Source organism: Pelophylax lessonae, assembly GCF_965119305.1.
Source record: "Pelophylax lessonae genome assembly, chromosome: 3".
NCBI classification, from domain to species: Eukaryota; Metazoa; Chordata; class Amphibia; order Anura; family Ranidae; genus Pelophylax; species Pelophylax lessonae.
Genome location: NC_138770.1, coordinates 551,820,438 through 551,835,840, shown reverse-complemented (window position 1 = coordinate 551,835,840; position 15,403 = coordinate 551,820,438). Strand labels below are relative to the sequence as shown.

Below are 15,403 nucleotides of genomic sequence, written 5' to 3'. Positions count from 1 at the left end.
GTCTTTAACCACTTAACGCAAACCGACGTAGGTTTTAAGTGGTTGTACCGGGGTTATGTCTTCAGCTAAAGGCATCACCCCGGTACCGTTTTCGTGGCTCTGCCCGGGTCTTCCATCCTACCGGGAGACCCGAGCAACCAGCCGGCGCATCCGCTGGCTGGTTGGAGTCCCGATCAAAGCCAGATGTGGCTTTGATCGGGTCTCCGATGATGTAACCCAGAGGTGGCGTCCATGACGTCACGACCGGGTTACTCGGCTGCTAAAGGCACCAAATTTAAAAAGTGACAGTATTCAAAAATGCCATTTTCAGCATTTTGAATAAATGGAAGTGTAGTGGAGGGGTCTAGGGTCTTTTAGAGTACCTGTCACTGCCTATTGCTGTCACAAGGGATGTTTATATTGCTTGTGACAGCAATAAAAGTGATCAGATTTTTTTTTTTAAAACCTGTGCTAAAATTAAAAACATAAAATAAATAGGAATAAAAAAGAAAAATATTTTTTAGCCGCCCCCGTCACCGTGAGCTTGCACACGAAAGAAAACGTATACAGAAGTCCGCCCGAAAATGAAATCGCTGTTCAAACCACACATGTGAGGTTTCGCCGCGATCACCAGAGCGAGAGCAATCATTTTGAAAAAAGAACTACTCTCTAACTCTGAACTGGTAACCCTTAAACATTTTTAAAATGTCGCCTATGGAGATTTTTACTGACCATAGTTTGTCACCATTCCGCGGGTGTGGGCAATTTTAAACCGTAACATGTTGGGTATCTATTTACTCAACGTGACATCATCTTTCGCAATATACAAAAAAAAAATGGCTAACTTTACTGTTTAGTTTTTTTTTTTAAATGCAGTGAAATTTATTTTTTGCCCCAAAAATGTAAAAGACCGCTGCGCAAATACCACGTGACAAAAAATATTGCAATGTGCGCCATTTTATTCTCCAGAGTCTTTGCTAAAAAAATATATATATATATATATATAATGTTTGGGGGTTCTAAGTAGTTTTTTAGCAAAAAATACTTCTTTTAACTTGTGAACAAAATGTGTCAAAAATGGGCTCGGTCCTTAAGTGGATAAACCAACACAATTTACAAATATCTACAGTAATTAGAGTGGTTGAGCCCAGTCTAGGTAAAACCATGAACCAGCAAAAAAAAAAATCTCTTGTAAGCAGCTACAGTGCCAGCATTAGGTAAATGGCCACTTTACCTGCGTAAATATAGTACAAAGCGCACTTGATGGGAAATGTTATTTTTAGAAAATTTTTAAATTAAACAGTATGGTCATATTTCAGGTTTAAGCATGCTTAGACATTCACACTCTCTTAATACATTCCACATAAAATGTTAAGAATGTACAAATAAAGAAAAAGGTCTAGTTGTTATAAAATGTTGACTCTTGACACTGCTATTTATAGATAATTTAAATCAATTGCAACAACTGACATGAGATTTCATCTGTGAGAAAGTTTAGGACTTCGCTCTAATGAAAATTTCTCTTTCCGCTTTACTGCTTATATTACCAAATGTTCTTACAATGGGTAAAATAAACGAGGGCCTCCAGTTCCCTGTTCAACTTGCTTCTGTCCTTACTAAAAGCTTCATGCTTAAAAAAGCCATAAGTCTAAGACTACATAAATAACGTCTTCAGTTGGTAATGAGACATTTTGAAAACAAAGTTTAATTCATGTTTTCTTTTGCATATGTGTGTGTTTCCTTGTAATTTAACAGTGGAAGTAGTTTCTTTCAGATAAACCCTGCTGGCTACCAAAAAAAAATAAAAAATGTAGTCACTGTGAATAAGGCAGTCTATGCATTACCTGGGATAGAGGCCAACACCAACGTCCTGCATCTCCCCATCACTGATGGTAAAGCTGTTACAAGTCACCTGTAAAAACAAGCAAAGTAAATCTGGGATTAGTGGGTTTTGACCTAGAGGAAAAGAAACATTTAATAAATAAAGTCTATAGCATTCAGCAAATTGCTCTAGAAGATCATAAACCACCAATGCCAGCAGAGGAACAGGTTCCAGTTATCACACACATGTCCTAGTTTTCTGCAGTGTTTTAACTATTTCACTAGGACCAGCCACAAAAACATGAATAAAATTAAAATATTGGTTGGTACAAGGTGTTCCTAATTAAGGCAAACAATGAGAACTTATGTAACCAGGAAGCTACAGTAAGTGTCCAATGTTACAAACCAGAGCCTGCAAAGGGCACACAGTAAGAACAAGCAGTAAAATTATATGGCTGGGACAAGCTACAGCTTGCAGCAATGTTTATTAATTAGCACTTTTGGTAACAGGGTTCAATGGCATCATATAACTACTACAGAAAAATAGTTAAAAAAAAAAAAAAATAAGGAAATATAGACAGCTCTAAAATGTGCATCAGTAAAATGTCCAACAGTTTTTAAAGCTGTATTTTTTTTGCTGCTGCTAAACTGATTTGTATATAACCAATATTATCGTAATGATAATACATATTTTTCCTGACATTTAAAGCTGAACTCTGACAAAATACATAATTTGACAATTTGCACTGTAAAAATAAATGCACTGTAAAAAAAAAAAAAAAATGAACACCAATAAAGTAGTGCAATGTGTAGTCGCTAATGTGATACTTTATTTTCATTCCCCCCATACAGTAGCATCAAGTTTAGGGGTTAAATTTAGGTTAGTAGTCACAGGGGGACTATTACTTTTTGTGTTTAGATAAAAGCTGTTGGTACGTACTACATACAGTGGGTACGGAAAGTATTCAGAACCCCTTAAATTTTTCACTCTTTGTTATATTGCAGCCATTTGCTAAAATCATTTAAGTTCATTCTTCTTCCTCATGAATGTACACATAGCACCCTATACTGACAGAAAAAAACAGAATTGTTGACATTGTTGCAGATTTATTAAAAAAGAAAAACTGAAATATCACATGGTCCTAAGTATTCAGACCCTTTGCTCAGTATTTAGTAGAAGCTCCCTTTTGATCTAATACAGCCAGGAGTCTTTTTGGGAAAGATGCAACAAGTCTTTCACACCTGGATTTGGGGATCCTCTGCCATTCCTCCTTGCAGATCCTCTCCAGTTCTGTCAGGTTGGATGGTAAATGTTGGTGGACAGCCATTTTTAGGTCTCTCCAGAGATGCTCAATTGGGTTTAAGTCAGGGCTCTGGCTGGGCCATTCAAGAACAGTCACGGAGTTGTTGTGAAGCCACTCCTTCGTTATTTTAGCTGTGTGCTTAGGGTCATTGTCTTGTTGGAAGGTATACCTTCGGCCCAGTTTGAGGTCCAGAGCATTCTGGAGAAGGTTTTTGTCCAGGATATCCCTGTACTTGGCCGCATTCATCTTTCCCTCGATTGCAACCAGTCGTCCTGTCCCTGCAGCTGAAAAACACCCCCACAGCATGATGCTGTCACCACCATGCTTCACTGTTGGGACTGTATTGGACAGGTGATGAGCAGTGCCTGGTTTTCTCCACACATACCGCTTAGAATTAAGGCCAAAAAGTTCTATTTTGGTCTCATCAGACCAGAGAATCTTATTTCTCACCATCTTGGAGTCCTTCAGGTGTTTTTTTAGCAAACTCCATGCGGGCTTTCATGTGTCTTACACTGAGGAGAGGCTTCCGTCGGGCCACTCTGCCATAAAGCCCCGACTGGTGGAGGGCTGCAGTGATGGTTGACTTTCTACAACTTTCTCCCATCTCCTGACTGCATCTCTGGAGCTCAGCCACATTGATCTTTGGGTTCTTCTTTACCTCTCTCACCAAGGCTCTTCTCCCCCGATAGCTCAGTTTGGCTGGACGGCCAGCTCTAGGAAGAGTTTTGGTCGTCCCAAATGTCTTCCATTTGAGGATTATGGAGGCCACTGTGCTCTTAGGAACCTTAAGTGCAGCAGAAATCTTTTTGTAACCTTGGCCAGATCTGTGCCTTGCCACAATTCTGTCTCTGAGCTCTTCAGGCAGTTCCTTTGACCTCATGATTCTCATTTGCTCTGACATGCATTGTGATCTGGAAGGTCTTATATAGACAGGTTTGTGGCTTTCCTAATCAAGTCCAATCAGTATAATCAAACACAGCTGGACTCAAATGAAGGTGTAGAACCATCTCAAGGATGATCAGAAGAAATGGAAAGCACCTGAGTTAAATATATCAGTGTCACAGCAAAGGGTCTGAATACTTAGGACCGTGTGATATTTCAGTTTTTCTTTTTTAATAAATCTGCAACAATGTCAACAATTCTGTGTTTTTCTGTCAGTATGGGGTGCTATGTGTACATTCATGAGGAAGAAGAATGAACTTAAATGATTTTAGCAAATGGCTGCAATATAACAAAGAGTGAAAAATGTAAGGGGGTCTGAATACTTTCCGTACCCACTGTATGTGCATGCTAAAATTATTTGTGCCGAAATTCCCATGCAAAAAAGTCATAGCTGAAAACAAATGTATCATGCCCAGGTAATTACAAATTTGGTAGAATCACCTACATTTTGAGGCTGTTATCCCACAACCTGTGATGGATTTGGACAAATTATTTCATAGGGACTCAAAATTCCTTCCTATTTTGAAGGCATAGCTGCACTAAGATAGCTAGTCTCCACCTAACTGCCATGTTTTTCTGGAACATTTGCGTGATAGACAGTTCAGGAAAATAGGAACTTTCATACAGGTTGTCTAAACTTGCAACTATCTATTGTTGGACACAGTACCATTGTTTGATAAAGCCAGGAGGTGATCAGAAATAATGACATGGAATAAAATTACTATATCAATCACGTTTATTCTGCATGATTCATCTTATTATCACTGAACCACTTTGTAAAAAAAGTTTTTGACCTCTCGGCAGTTGTAAAATGTATTACATCACTACCTAAATATCTTATGTTTCTGGAAGCATTTATTTGCTATTTGTAATCAAGCAATTGAATAGCTACTAAGCTCACTCTGAGCCTAACATCTTAAAAATACATTAGCTGAATAGTGCCATTAGGAAGCTTATGAGACAAATGTATAAAGGAAATTAGGTTAGACAGTAGTTTGTGAGACTATGAACATTCAAGATTGAAAATAGTATAAAAACAATTACACAAATCACTAAACTGTTGGATAGAGATTTAGAAGATCTTAAAGAGGCACACAATTATATTTCAACCCTCTTTATAAATAATGCATTAGACTATGTGTAATTTTGGTAAACACAGCAAGTTTACAATTTGTCGTTGTTACACATGAGTATAGTCCCACACCAACGACCAAAGCATAACCAGAGTAATATGTTCTGAATCTAAAACAAGGCATAGCAAGGTCATGTAAATCAAACAAAGTGACATTTCTATTACCATATTATACCATAAAGTACCATAAAAATACCATAACTATTATATCTAAAGTCCAGGTAAACAGATAAATACATTGTAAATTATATGTATTGGAGCAGTTTTACATGTCAAAGCATTTGACTTTCTGTTGATTTAGTTCCTATACAACATACTGTAACTCTGCCTGACAATATACAGTGAGGGGAAAAAAAGTATTTGATCCCCTGCTGATTTTGTACCTCTGCCCACTAACAAAGATATAATCAGTCTAAAATTTTAATGGTGGGTTTATTTTAACAGTGAGAGACAGAATAACAACAAAAATATCCAGAAAAATGCATTTTAAAAAGTTATATATTGATTTGCATTTTAATGAGTGAAATAAGTATTTGATCCCTTCGCAAAACATGACCTAGCACTTGGTGGCAAAACCCTTGTTGGCAATCACAGAGGTCAGATGTTTTTTGTAGTTGGCCCCAGGTTTCACACAGCTCAGGAGGCATTTTGTCCCACTCCTCTTTGCATATCCTCTCCAAGTCATTAGGGTTCTGAGGCAGATGTTTGGTAACTCGAATCTTCAGCTCCCTTCACATATTTTCTATGGGATTAAGGTCTGGAGACTAACTAGGCCACTCCAGGACCTTAATGTGCTTCTTCTTGAGACACTCTTTTGTTGCCTTGGCCGTGTCTTTTGGGTCATTGCCATGCTGGAATAACCACCCATGATCAATTTTGAATGCCCTGGCTGAGGGAAGGAGGTTCTCACCCAGGATTTGACAGTACATGGCCCCTTCCATTGTCCCTTTGTTGTGGTGAAGTTGTCCTTTCCCCTTAGCAGAAAAACACCCCCAAAAGCATAATGTTTCCACCTTTATATTTGACAGTGGGGATGGTGTTCTTGGGGTCATACCTCCTCCTCCAAACACGGCAAGTTGAGTTGAAGCCAAAGAGCTCAATTTTGGTCTCATCTGACCACAACACTTTTAACCCAGTTCTCCTCTGAATCATTCAGATGTTCATTAGCATACTTCAGACGGGCCTACACATGTGCTTTCTTGAGCAGGGGGACCATGTGTCGCTGCAGGATTTCCGTCCTTCACAGCGTAGTGTGTTACCAATTTATTTCTTGGTGACTATGGTCCCAGCTGCTTTGAGATTGACAAGATTCTCCCGTGTAGTTCTGGGCTGATTCCTCACCATTCTCATGATCATTGAAACGCCACAAAGTGAGATCTTGCATGGAGCCCCAGACCGAAGGAGATTTACAGGTTTTTTGTATTTCTCCCATTTGCGAATAATCGTACCAACTGTTGAACTGTTGTCACCCTCTCACCAAGCTGCTTGGCGATAGTCTTGTAGCGGCCTACAATCTTGTCCCTGACATCCTTAGACAGCTCTTTGGTCTTGGCCATAGTGGAGAGATTGGAACCGGATTAAATAATTGATTCCTTGCTTCTGTGGACAAGTGTCTCCCTTTAAGAAAGTGCTCCTAACCTCAGGTTTTTACCTGTATAGAAGACACCTGGGAGCCAGAAATCTTGCTGATTAATAGGGGATCAAATACTTATTTCACTCATTTAAATACAAATCAATTTATAACTTTTTTGAAATGCATTTTTCTGGATATTTGTGTTGTTGTTCGGTCTCTCACTATTAAAATAAACCAACCAATGACATTTTAGACTGATTATTACTTTGTCAGTGGGCAAACATATACAATCAGCAGATAAAATATTTCCTTCACTGTAGCTGGAATGGTGACCTGATTTTCTTTTTTTGCAGTTAAGCAATAAAGTTAGGTCATGTCCCTAGCCCTAAACTGAGATCAGACACTGAATAAACAGCAACAGTCCATCTCCTACAGTCAGCATGTTCTCTGTCAGCATAAATGCAATTATCCTCCCAGACTATATCCTAGTTCTGTTCTTCTCTTGTCTGAGTGAGGCAGTGCAACTAGTTTACACTATGAAATTGTTTATAGTACATTTATCTTTTAGATCCGTCTGAAGTTCAGCTTTAATGTGAACTCATGGCCAGACTATGAACATTCAAATATTTACATCTTCTTAACAAATATTAAAGGATCTTTTTACCTAGCCTAAGTAGCTTCAAGCACTGCGAACAAACTCAGCATGATAATACTAACTAACTGTATAGAGACAGCTGCATTTGCAAGAGCTCCAGTGGCTTCTCTGAGAGATAAGAAATTACATCACATAACTCTGAAAGCAGGTGCCAGAATGCTTGCATGTACCCTATTTGCAGCCAGGTTAAGGAGCTCTGAGGTTTGGTGGTGGCGAGGGAGCTGTTACACATGCTTAAAGCAACTCTGTTGCCAATTCAAAGTAAGTATTGTAGTTCCTCCTGTTGAACTCCATTCATTACAAAACACAGTATTGACGTAGAGATTATCTGTGAGGAACCAGCCAGTGTACTGCAGGGGGCCAAGGAGATTGGTGCTCCTGCAAATGTCAGTCTCAAAGAAAAGACTTTAATGAAATACTCCAAATCAGAGCAGTGTTTGGTGGTATGGACAGCACAAGAGTAATCTTTTATTTCTTGGCAGATACAGCATTTTCACTAACAAGCATTAGTTACCAATTACTTTGCAGCCTTGGACTAATGGCAGCCTACCCAAGGTAAGAAAAAATCTCTGGGTCTAGAATGCTACCTGGAACAGTGGGCCTAGGGCAGCTATGCATATATGGTTGAAGAGGGCCTGTTGATAGATGTGCTTTGAAGTTACCCTATCAGTCTGTAAAAGAAAAAAACCTTACTTGACAGCTCCCTGCAATAGAAGAGGCATTATAATCACCTCTCTACTGGCCAACATGGCCTACCTTCACTTCATTCCAGAGGTTCAGCATCTGTCAGATCCTTCAGCATTCATTGGTTTTGGAAGTTTTTGACACTGGGTGCCCTGCTGTGGGATGTTGTTCTATCTTCTGACCCTTAGCTCACTAGAGGTCACAGCAGAGATGCAAGTGTCAAAGAACAGAACCAGAGAGGCAAGTCTACCCAACCCAACTCCCTCAGTTTTCAAATGCTGAATATTCTGTCAAAGGCTGCATGACTAGACTAAAGCAAAAATTGGAGACACAGGCTTCCCGAGACATAAGTAAAATAAACCTCCTTTACTATTAGGATTGTTTACAGCAAACTTCTCATGAGCAAAATATGGAGGCTGGCCATGCTGACCTCCGTCTGATAGTGGTACCATCTTAACTTCATACTCTAAATAAATTAGGTACATAACCCCAGCACTCTGATTTATAAAAAAAAAAATAAAAAATAACTACCATAAATAATAAAGACTAAAAATCGTGAAAGAGCAGCTATCACTCCACAGTGCAATTACTACATTAATATCAATAAATGTATACCTACTAACAGTGAAGCACTCCTTAATAAAATGTTTACATGTTGACTCAATTGTGCATATAAACAACAAATCTCATACATTTACACAATGATCATAAATATTGTGCAATGTGCAGAAAAAAGTACAAATTGTGAAAATAATCTCATCATCCAACTAGCTTTAAGTAAAAAAAATCCAATTAGATTGTAAATATCCAGAAAAAAAACACCATCACAGTTCATGTGCCATAAGTAAAGGTAAATCTTCCAGAGTATCAGAAATCTCTCACCATGTACTGCCACGAAAGAGTGTCACCCACAAGCTTAATCAGGTGTCTCCTCACCTGATGCTATGGACCCCTTAAAAAAATCAAGGTGGTCAAAAGTACTTTATTCACATAAGCAAAGGTCAGCAGCACCGAGGTGACATCTCTATATTTCACAGCTCTTACATAAAACGGTTCAAAGTGATGTATGCAAAGAAATACTGTTGTATTGCTAGTGACTTTTTAATAAAAGAATAAAAAGTGTCTGTTCACAGCATGCATATACACATTATAGATCTGTCAGGTCAGCAAGATAGTGCCTGGCCCCTCACAGTGTGAAGTCATACCACAGATCCCACCTGCCTCATGCTTATCGCCCCTCCGGGCTTTCTCATAGCAGCGACAGCCTCCAAATTTCGCTCACGACAGGCTTATTTTAATGGCTCATTTCTATATAAGATAATGCTTACACAAAGAATGGAAATGCTTGTTACATATGCAGGCAAAGGTTTTCTATGTCCTTATTCCAGAAAATAATTCCATGTGATTTTCTGTGTTATATAAAATGCCCCACAAAGCTTGAGCAAGTGCTCGCAAAACACTAAAAATGTAAGCACTCAGGCATGTCTATATTAAAAGAGCAAATATCACAAAAAATATTATGCTGTCATGACTGCACAAAAACATGTAATGATAGTCTCCAATTTATGAATCCTTGTTTTTTTTTATTTTCCATACATCTGCTGTATAACTGCCCAGCATAAAGTGGTCAACTTTTATTTAAATGCCCTTGGCAGTGTTATAGGTTGTGCCAACCCCTGTAACTTAGGCTGTATAGTTTTATCTCCATCTAATTGTGTATATATATATATATATATATATATATATATATAGTGGGTAGGGAAAGTATTCAGACCCCCTTAAATGTTTCACTCTTTGTTATATTGCAGCCATTTGCTAAAATCATTTAAGTTCATTCTTCTTCCTCATGAATGTACACATAGCACCCCATACTGACTGAAAAACACAGAATTGTTGACATTGTTGCAGATTTATTAAAAAAGAAAAACTGAAATATCACATGGTCCTAAGTATTACCTACAGGGATATCCTGGACAAAAACCTTCTCCAGAGTGCTCTGGACCTCAGACTGGGCCGAAGGTTTACCTTCCAACAAGACAGTGACCCTAAGCACACAGCTAAAATAACGAAGGAGTGACTTCACAACAACTCCGTGACTGTTCTTGAATGGCCCAGCCAGAGCTCTGACTTAAACCCAATTGAGCATCTCTGGAGAGACCTAAAAATGGCTGTCCACCAACGTTTACCATCCAACCTGACAGAACTGGAGAGGATCTGCAAGGAGGAATGGCAGAGGATCCCCAAATCCAGGTGTGAAAGACTTGTTGCATCTTTCCCAAAAAGACTCCTGGCTGTATTAGATCAAAAGGGGGCTTCTACTAAATACTGAGCAAATGGTCTGAATACTTAGGACCATGTGATATTTCAGTTTTTCTTTTTTAATAAATCTGCAACAATGTCAACAATTCTGTGTTTTTCTGTCAGTATGGGGTGCTATGTGTACATTCATGAGGAAGAAGAATGAACTTAAATGATTTTAGCAAATGGCTGCAATATAACAAAGAGTGAAAAATTTAAGGGGGTCTGAATACTTTCCGTACCCACTGTATATAAAATATAAATAGCGTTAGATTCATTTTTACATGTAACCAAAGTATGTTAAGCAAAATGAACTAATGTACATAGACTAGGATTACTACAGACATACAGTAGAAGAGACGAGTACACTAGTCTCAAAGTTTGTAACAAGAAAAAACACAGACCAACTGAAATGAAAATAAATGGCCAATACCACTGACATTATACAATATTAGTCATTTGTTATTGGAAAGGTCAATGTATTTTTAAGAGGAAGTCAAAATAATAATCCAAAGTAATCCCCTAGGGATGTCACCATGAAAATGATCTTTATTTTTGTATTTTATATACGTGTCTGTTGCTTTACAAAAACTGGATCTATTGAATTTCAGTACAATAGTTAACAGTATAATGCGTATAATATATAGTGTTCCATGTATCGATTAATATCCATGTAGCATAGTATGGTCACTCCTTGCATAAACAGCCCATGTCAAAGAGAATATGTTTTCAAATTGAATGTCATATTCCATTCTTTTATTATTCATGTTTTTACATAAAATTGGAACAGAAAAGAAATAAATATTGATTTTCCCTTCTTACATCCAACGCCATTATTGACCTAGTCTTAATTAGACATAGTCTAAAAGTCAATCACAAGTAGGTAGAAATATTGATGATGTCTCCCAAGATGATGTAAGGAATGTGGCAGGACACAAAAATTTAATCATGCAGCTGGATTATCCGTTCAGTATTTAAGGGCAGGCAGACCAGTCATTTGAATCCCTACCACTGCCTAATTATTAACAGACTAGATTTAAGAGAGGTAGATGATAATTTTTATCTGTATATTATATATATATATATATATATATATATATATACAGTGGTGATCGAAAGTTTGGGCACCCCAGGTAAAAATTTGTATTAATCTGCATAAAGAAGCCAAGGAAAGATGGAAAAAATCTCCAAAAGGCAATTCTTTTTATTATTTATATTATTTACAATTCTAATTATTCTTATAATATGTCAACAAAAGTTAGATTTTATTTCCATCATTTACACTTTCAAAATTACAGAAAACAAAAAAATGGTGTCTGCAAAAGTTTGGGCACCCTGCAGAGTTAATATCTTGTACTGCCCCCTTTGCAAGGCTGAGACCTGCTAGTGTCATGGATTGTTCTCAATCATCGTCTGGGAAGACCAGGTGATGGCAATCTCAAAGGTTTTAAATGCCCAGACTCATCCGACCTTGCCCCAACAATCAGCACCATGGGATCTTCTAAGCAGTTGTCAAGAAAACTGAAACTGAAAATAGTTAACGCTCACAAAGCTGGAGAAGGCTATAAGAAGAAAGCAAAGTGTTTTCAGATGTCAGTATCCTCTGTTCGGAATGTAATTAAGAAATGGCAGTCATCAGGAATAGTGGAAGTTAAAGCAAGATCTGGAAGACCAAGAAAAATATCAAAAAAACAATTCAAAACCCACGTTTGACTGCACGATCCCTCCAGAAATATCTGGTAGACACTGGAGATGAATGCCAACATGTAATGTGACATACTGAAGCAGAGCATGATCTCCTCCCTTTGGAGACTGGACAGTAGGGCAATATTCCAACATGATAATGAACCCAAACATACCTTCAAGATGACTACTGCCTTGCTAAAGAAGCTGAGGGTAAAGGTGATGGACTGGCCAAGCATGTTTACAGACCTAAACCCTATTGAGCATCTGTGGGGCATTCTCAAACGGAAGGTGGAGAAGCGCAAGGTCTCTAACATCCACCAGTTCTGTGATGTCATCATGGAGGAGTGGAAGAGGACTCCGGTGGCAACCTGTGAAGCTCTGGTGAACTCCATGCCCAAGAGGGTTAAGGCAGTGCTGGAAAATAATGGTGGCCACACAAAATATTGACACTTTTGGGCCAATTTAGACATTTTGGGGGTGTACTCGCTTTTGTTGCCAGCAGTTTAGACATTAATGGCTGTGTGTTGAGTTATTTTAGGGGACAGTTATACAAGCTGTACACTCACTACTTTACATTGTAGCAAAGTGTTATTTTATCAGTGTTGTCACATGAAAAGATACAATAAAATATTTACAAAAATGTGAGGGGTGTACTCATTTTTGTAAAATACTGTATATATATATATATATATACATATATATATATATATAATGTATACTGTAAGTTTTCATAGCTGAGAAAAGATTTTAAAGCCAATGAAATCAAATGGAAATATGGATCAACCAGGTAACCTAAATCTTCTTTGCAAAATCTATATACCCAGAATATAAACTTCGCTGCAGATTGTGCTTAGCAGTCAGAATTAAAACAAACTACAGTAATATAAAGTAGAACTTGGGCAAAATCATATGATTAAGCACTTGCTGCGTGACAAGTTTTAGCAACTGCTGTCATTTTGCATTTGGGAAGTGTGATGTCGCTGTTATATGGATGTAATTAAATAAAGTTTGGATTTTGGCCATTGGAAAAAAACTATTTACCCACTTCTCTAAAGTCAAATTCTGAATGGCTAGCTTTTTCGTGAATAAACAGTTATTGACCATCCTTGCTAATAACCATACCAAATTTTGCAAAATCTGGGACCCCTGGATCACATACCGCCATCTAAATCTAGCTGTTTAATCCAGGCGCTCTCATTGATCCAGCTGCTGATAATATACGTTATTCCCTCATGTCGTGCCCCCCCCTTTTCCCACCACTCCCTATATCTCCTTTCTTTTTCCTTTCTTCCCTCTCCTCCCCATCATCATCATTTTTATATTAGCAGGTAATCCAGTCTAAATACTAACACTTTAATATGCATAGAATAAAGAAAACGATAACCAACAAGTTTCTAAAAAGCCTATTCTAATCAAAAAAATTTTGCTAATAGAGAAGGAGAGCAGCACATGCAGACACACATTATAGGAAAAACAAGTAATGGGGACTAATTTTCTAATCTTTTGAGTTCCACTTCCAAGAGTTCATGGCCAATAGGTGTGTCTACCTGCTGCCATACACATGTGACTGTCACTCATGTCTATGGTAGCCATTAGAAGGACTTCATAGGTAAACTGAATTCATAACTTTTTAAATTAACTGCACTAAATGCACCAACTAAAATACATATTTTAAATGGACTAAAACCTGCACAATTCATAACAGTTACATAGTTACATAGTTACATAGTAGGCGAGGTTGAATAAAGACAATAGTCCATCCAGTTCAACCTGTGTAGGTGTGTGTGACTGTAATCATCTAACATAGCCCTCAATCTCCTGATCCTTGAGATGTAAGTCTAAGAGTCTTTTGAAAGTCACCATACTACCCGCAGAAACCACCTCTTGTGGTAGACAATTCCACAATCTTGTAGCCCTAACAGTAAAGAACCCCCCACGTTGCCTGAGGTTAAAACGCTTCTCCTCTAATCGCATTGTATGTCCTCGAGTCCTCATGCAATTCCTTCGAATGAACAGCTTTTCTTCTAAGCTGAGATCCCCATTAAGATATTTATAAATTGCTATCATGTCCCCTCTCAGACGTCTTTTCTCCAGGGAAAATAAATCGAGCGATTGCAGCCGCTCTTCATAGGTAAGGTCCTCCAACCCCCTAATCAGTTTAGTTGCCCTTCTCTGGACTTTCTCCAGCTCCAACACATCCCTCCTGAGGACTGGCGACCAGAACTGGACAGAATACTCCAGATGCGGTCGGACCAGAGTTTTATAAAGTGGAAGGATTATAGTCTTATCTCTGGAATACATCCCTTTCTTTATGCATGCTAATATTCTGTTGGCTTTGGAAGCTGCCGCTTGGCATTGCATGCTGTTGCCTAATCTATCATCAACTAAGACTCCCAAATCTTTCTCCATTTTTGATTCCCCCAAGGGTTCCCCTCCTAACGTGTATTGTGTTTTTATGTTTTTGGTCCCCAAGTGCAAAACCTTACACTTCTCCACATTAAACCTCATTTGCCATGTCGTTGCCCACTCCGTAATTTTGTCCAGGTCATTCTGTAGGATATCTGCTTCATGCTGTGCAGTTATTGCCCTGGCCAATTTTGTGTCATCTGCAAAAACTGATAACGAACTACTGATCCCTTCCTCAATGCTGTTTATGAATAAATTGAACAAGGTTGGTCCCAGGACTGAGCCCTGGGGCACCCCGCTTACTACCTCAGACCAGTCTGAGTATGCGCTGTTTATTACTACCCTTTGGACACGGCCTTTTAGCCAATTCCGTATCCAAGAGCAAACCCTGCTGTCGATACCTGCAGACCTTATTTTATAAATCATAAACAGTCATATTCATATACAACCATATAGACCAGAAGTTCATTTTTTTCCATATCATCAGAAGCAAGACATGGTAGTACTTCTATATACTTTAAAAGTTACTTTTTCAGATAGGTATTGTTTAAATAAAGGCGAAAGCCCACTCTAAATTGATATTTTAGATCCAAGCAAAAACTGATGGGCTACTTAAGCCTCTTTAGGACCAGTGGCGTAGCGTGGGGGGTGCAGGGGGGGCCGGCCGCACCGGGCGCAACATCTGGGGGGGGCGCATGATCCGCTCGGCATTCTGCAGTTTCATGTCAGTTCAGTTGTCACTCACACTGTCTTAGGCTGGCTGCCGCCGCCCACTCGCACTCGCAGCTCTCTGCCCTGGCTCACTCACTCTCTCACTGCAGTCACAGTGCTGGCTGTGGCTGTGCAGCTCGGTTCCCGAATACGATCCGAGCCGCCAGGTCGCCCACTGTGGGGGAGGGGGGGGTGTTTGGAGAGACAGTTCC

The 15,403-nt window shown here is 38.8% G+C and overlaps 1 protein-coding gene across 1 annotated transcript in view; it reads right to left on the bottom strand.

The window, feature by feature from the left end:
• Window positions 1-15,403, bottom strand: part of SMYD3 (SET and MYND domain containing 3) — a 915,592-nt gene that overhangs the window by 367,562 nt on the left and 532,627 nt on the right. The window contains exon 7 of the mRNA XM_082249576.1: window positions 1,824-1,891. Coding sequence (XP_082105702.1) covers window positions 1,824-1,891 — 68 coding nt within the window. The remainder of the gene's footprint in view (window positions 1-1,823; window positions 1,892-15,403) is intronic.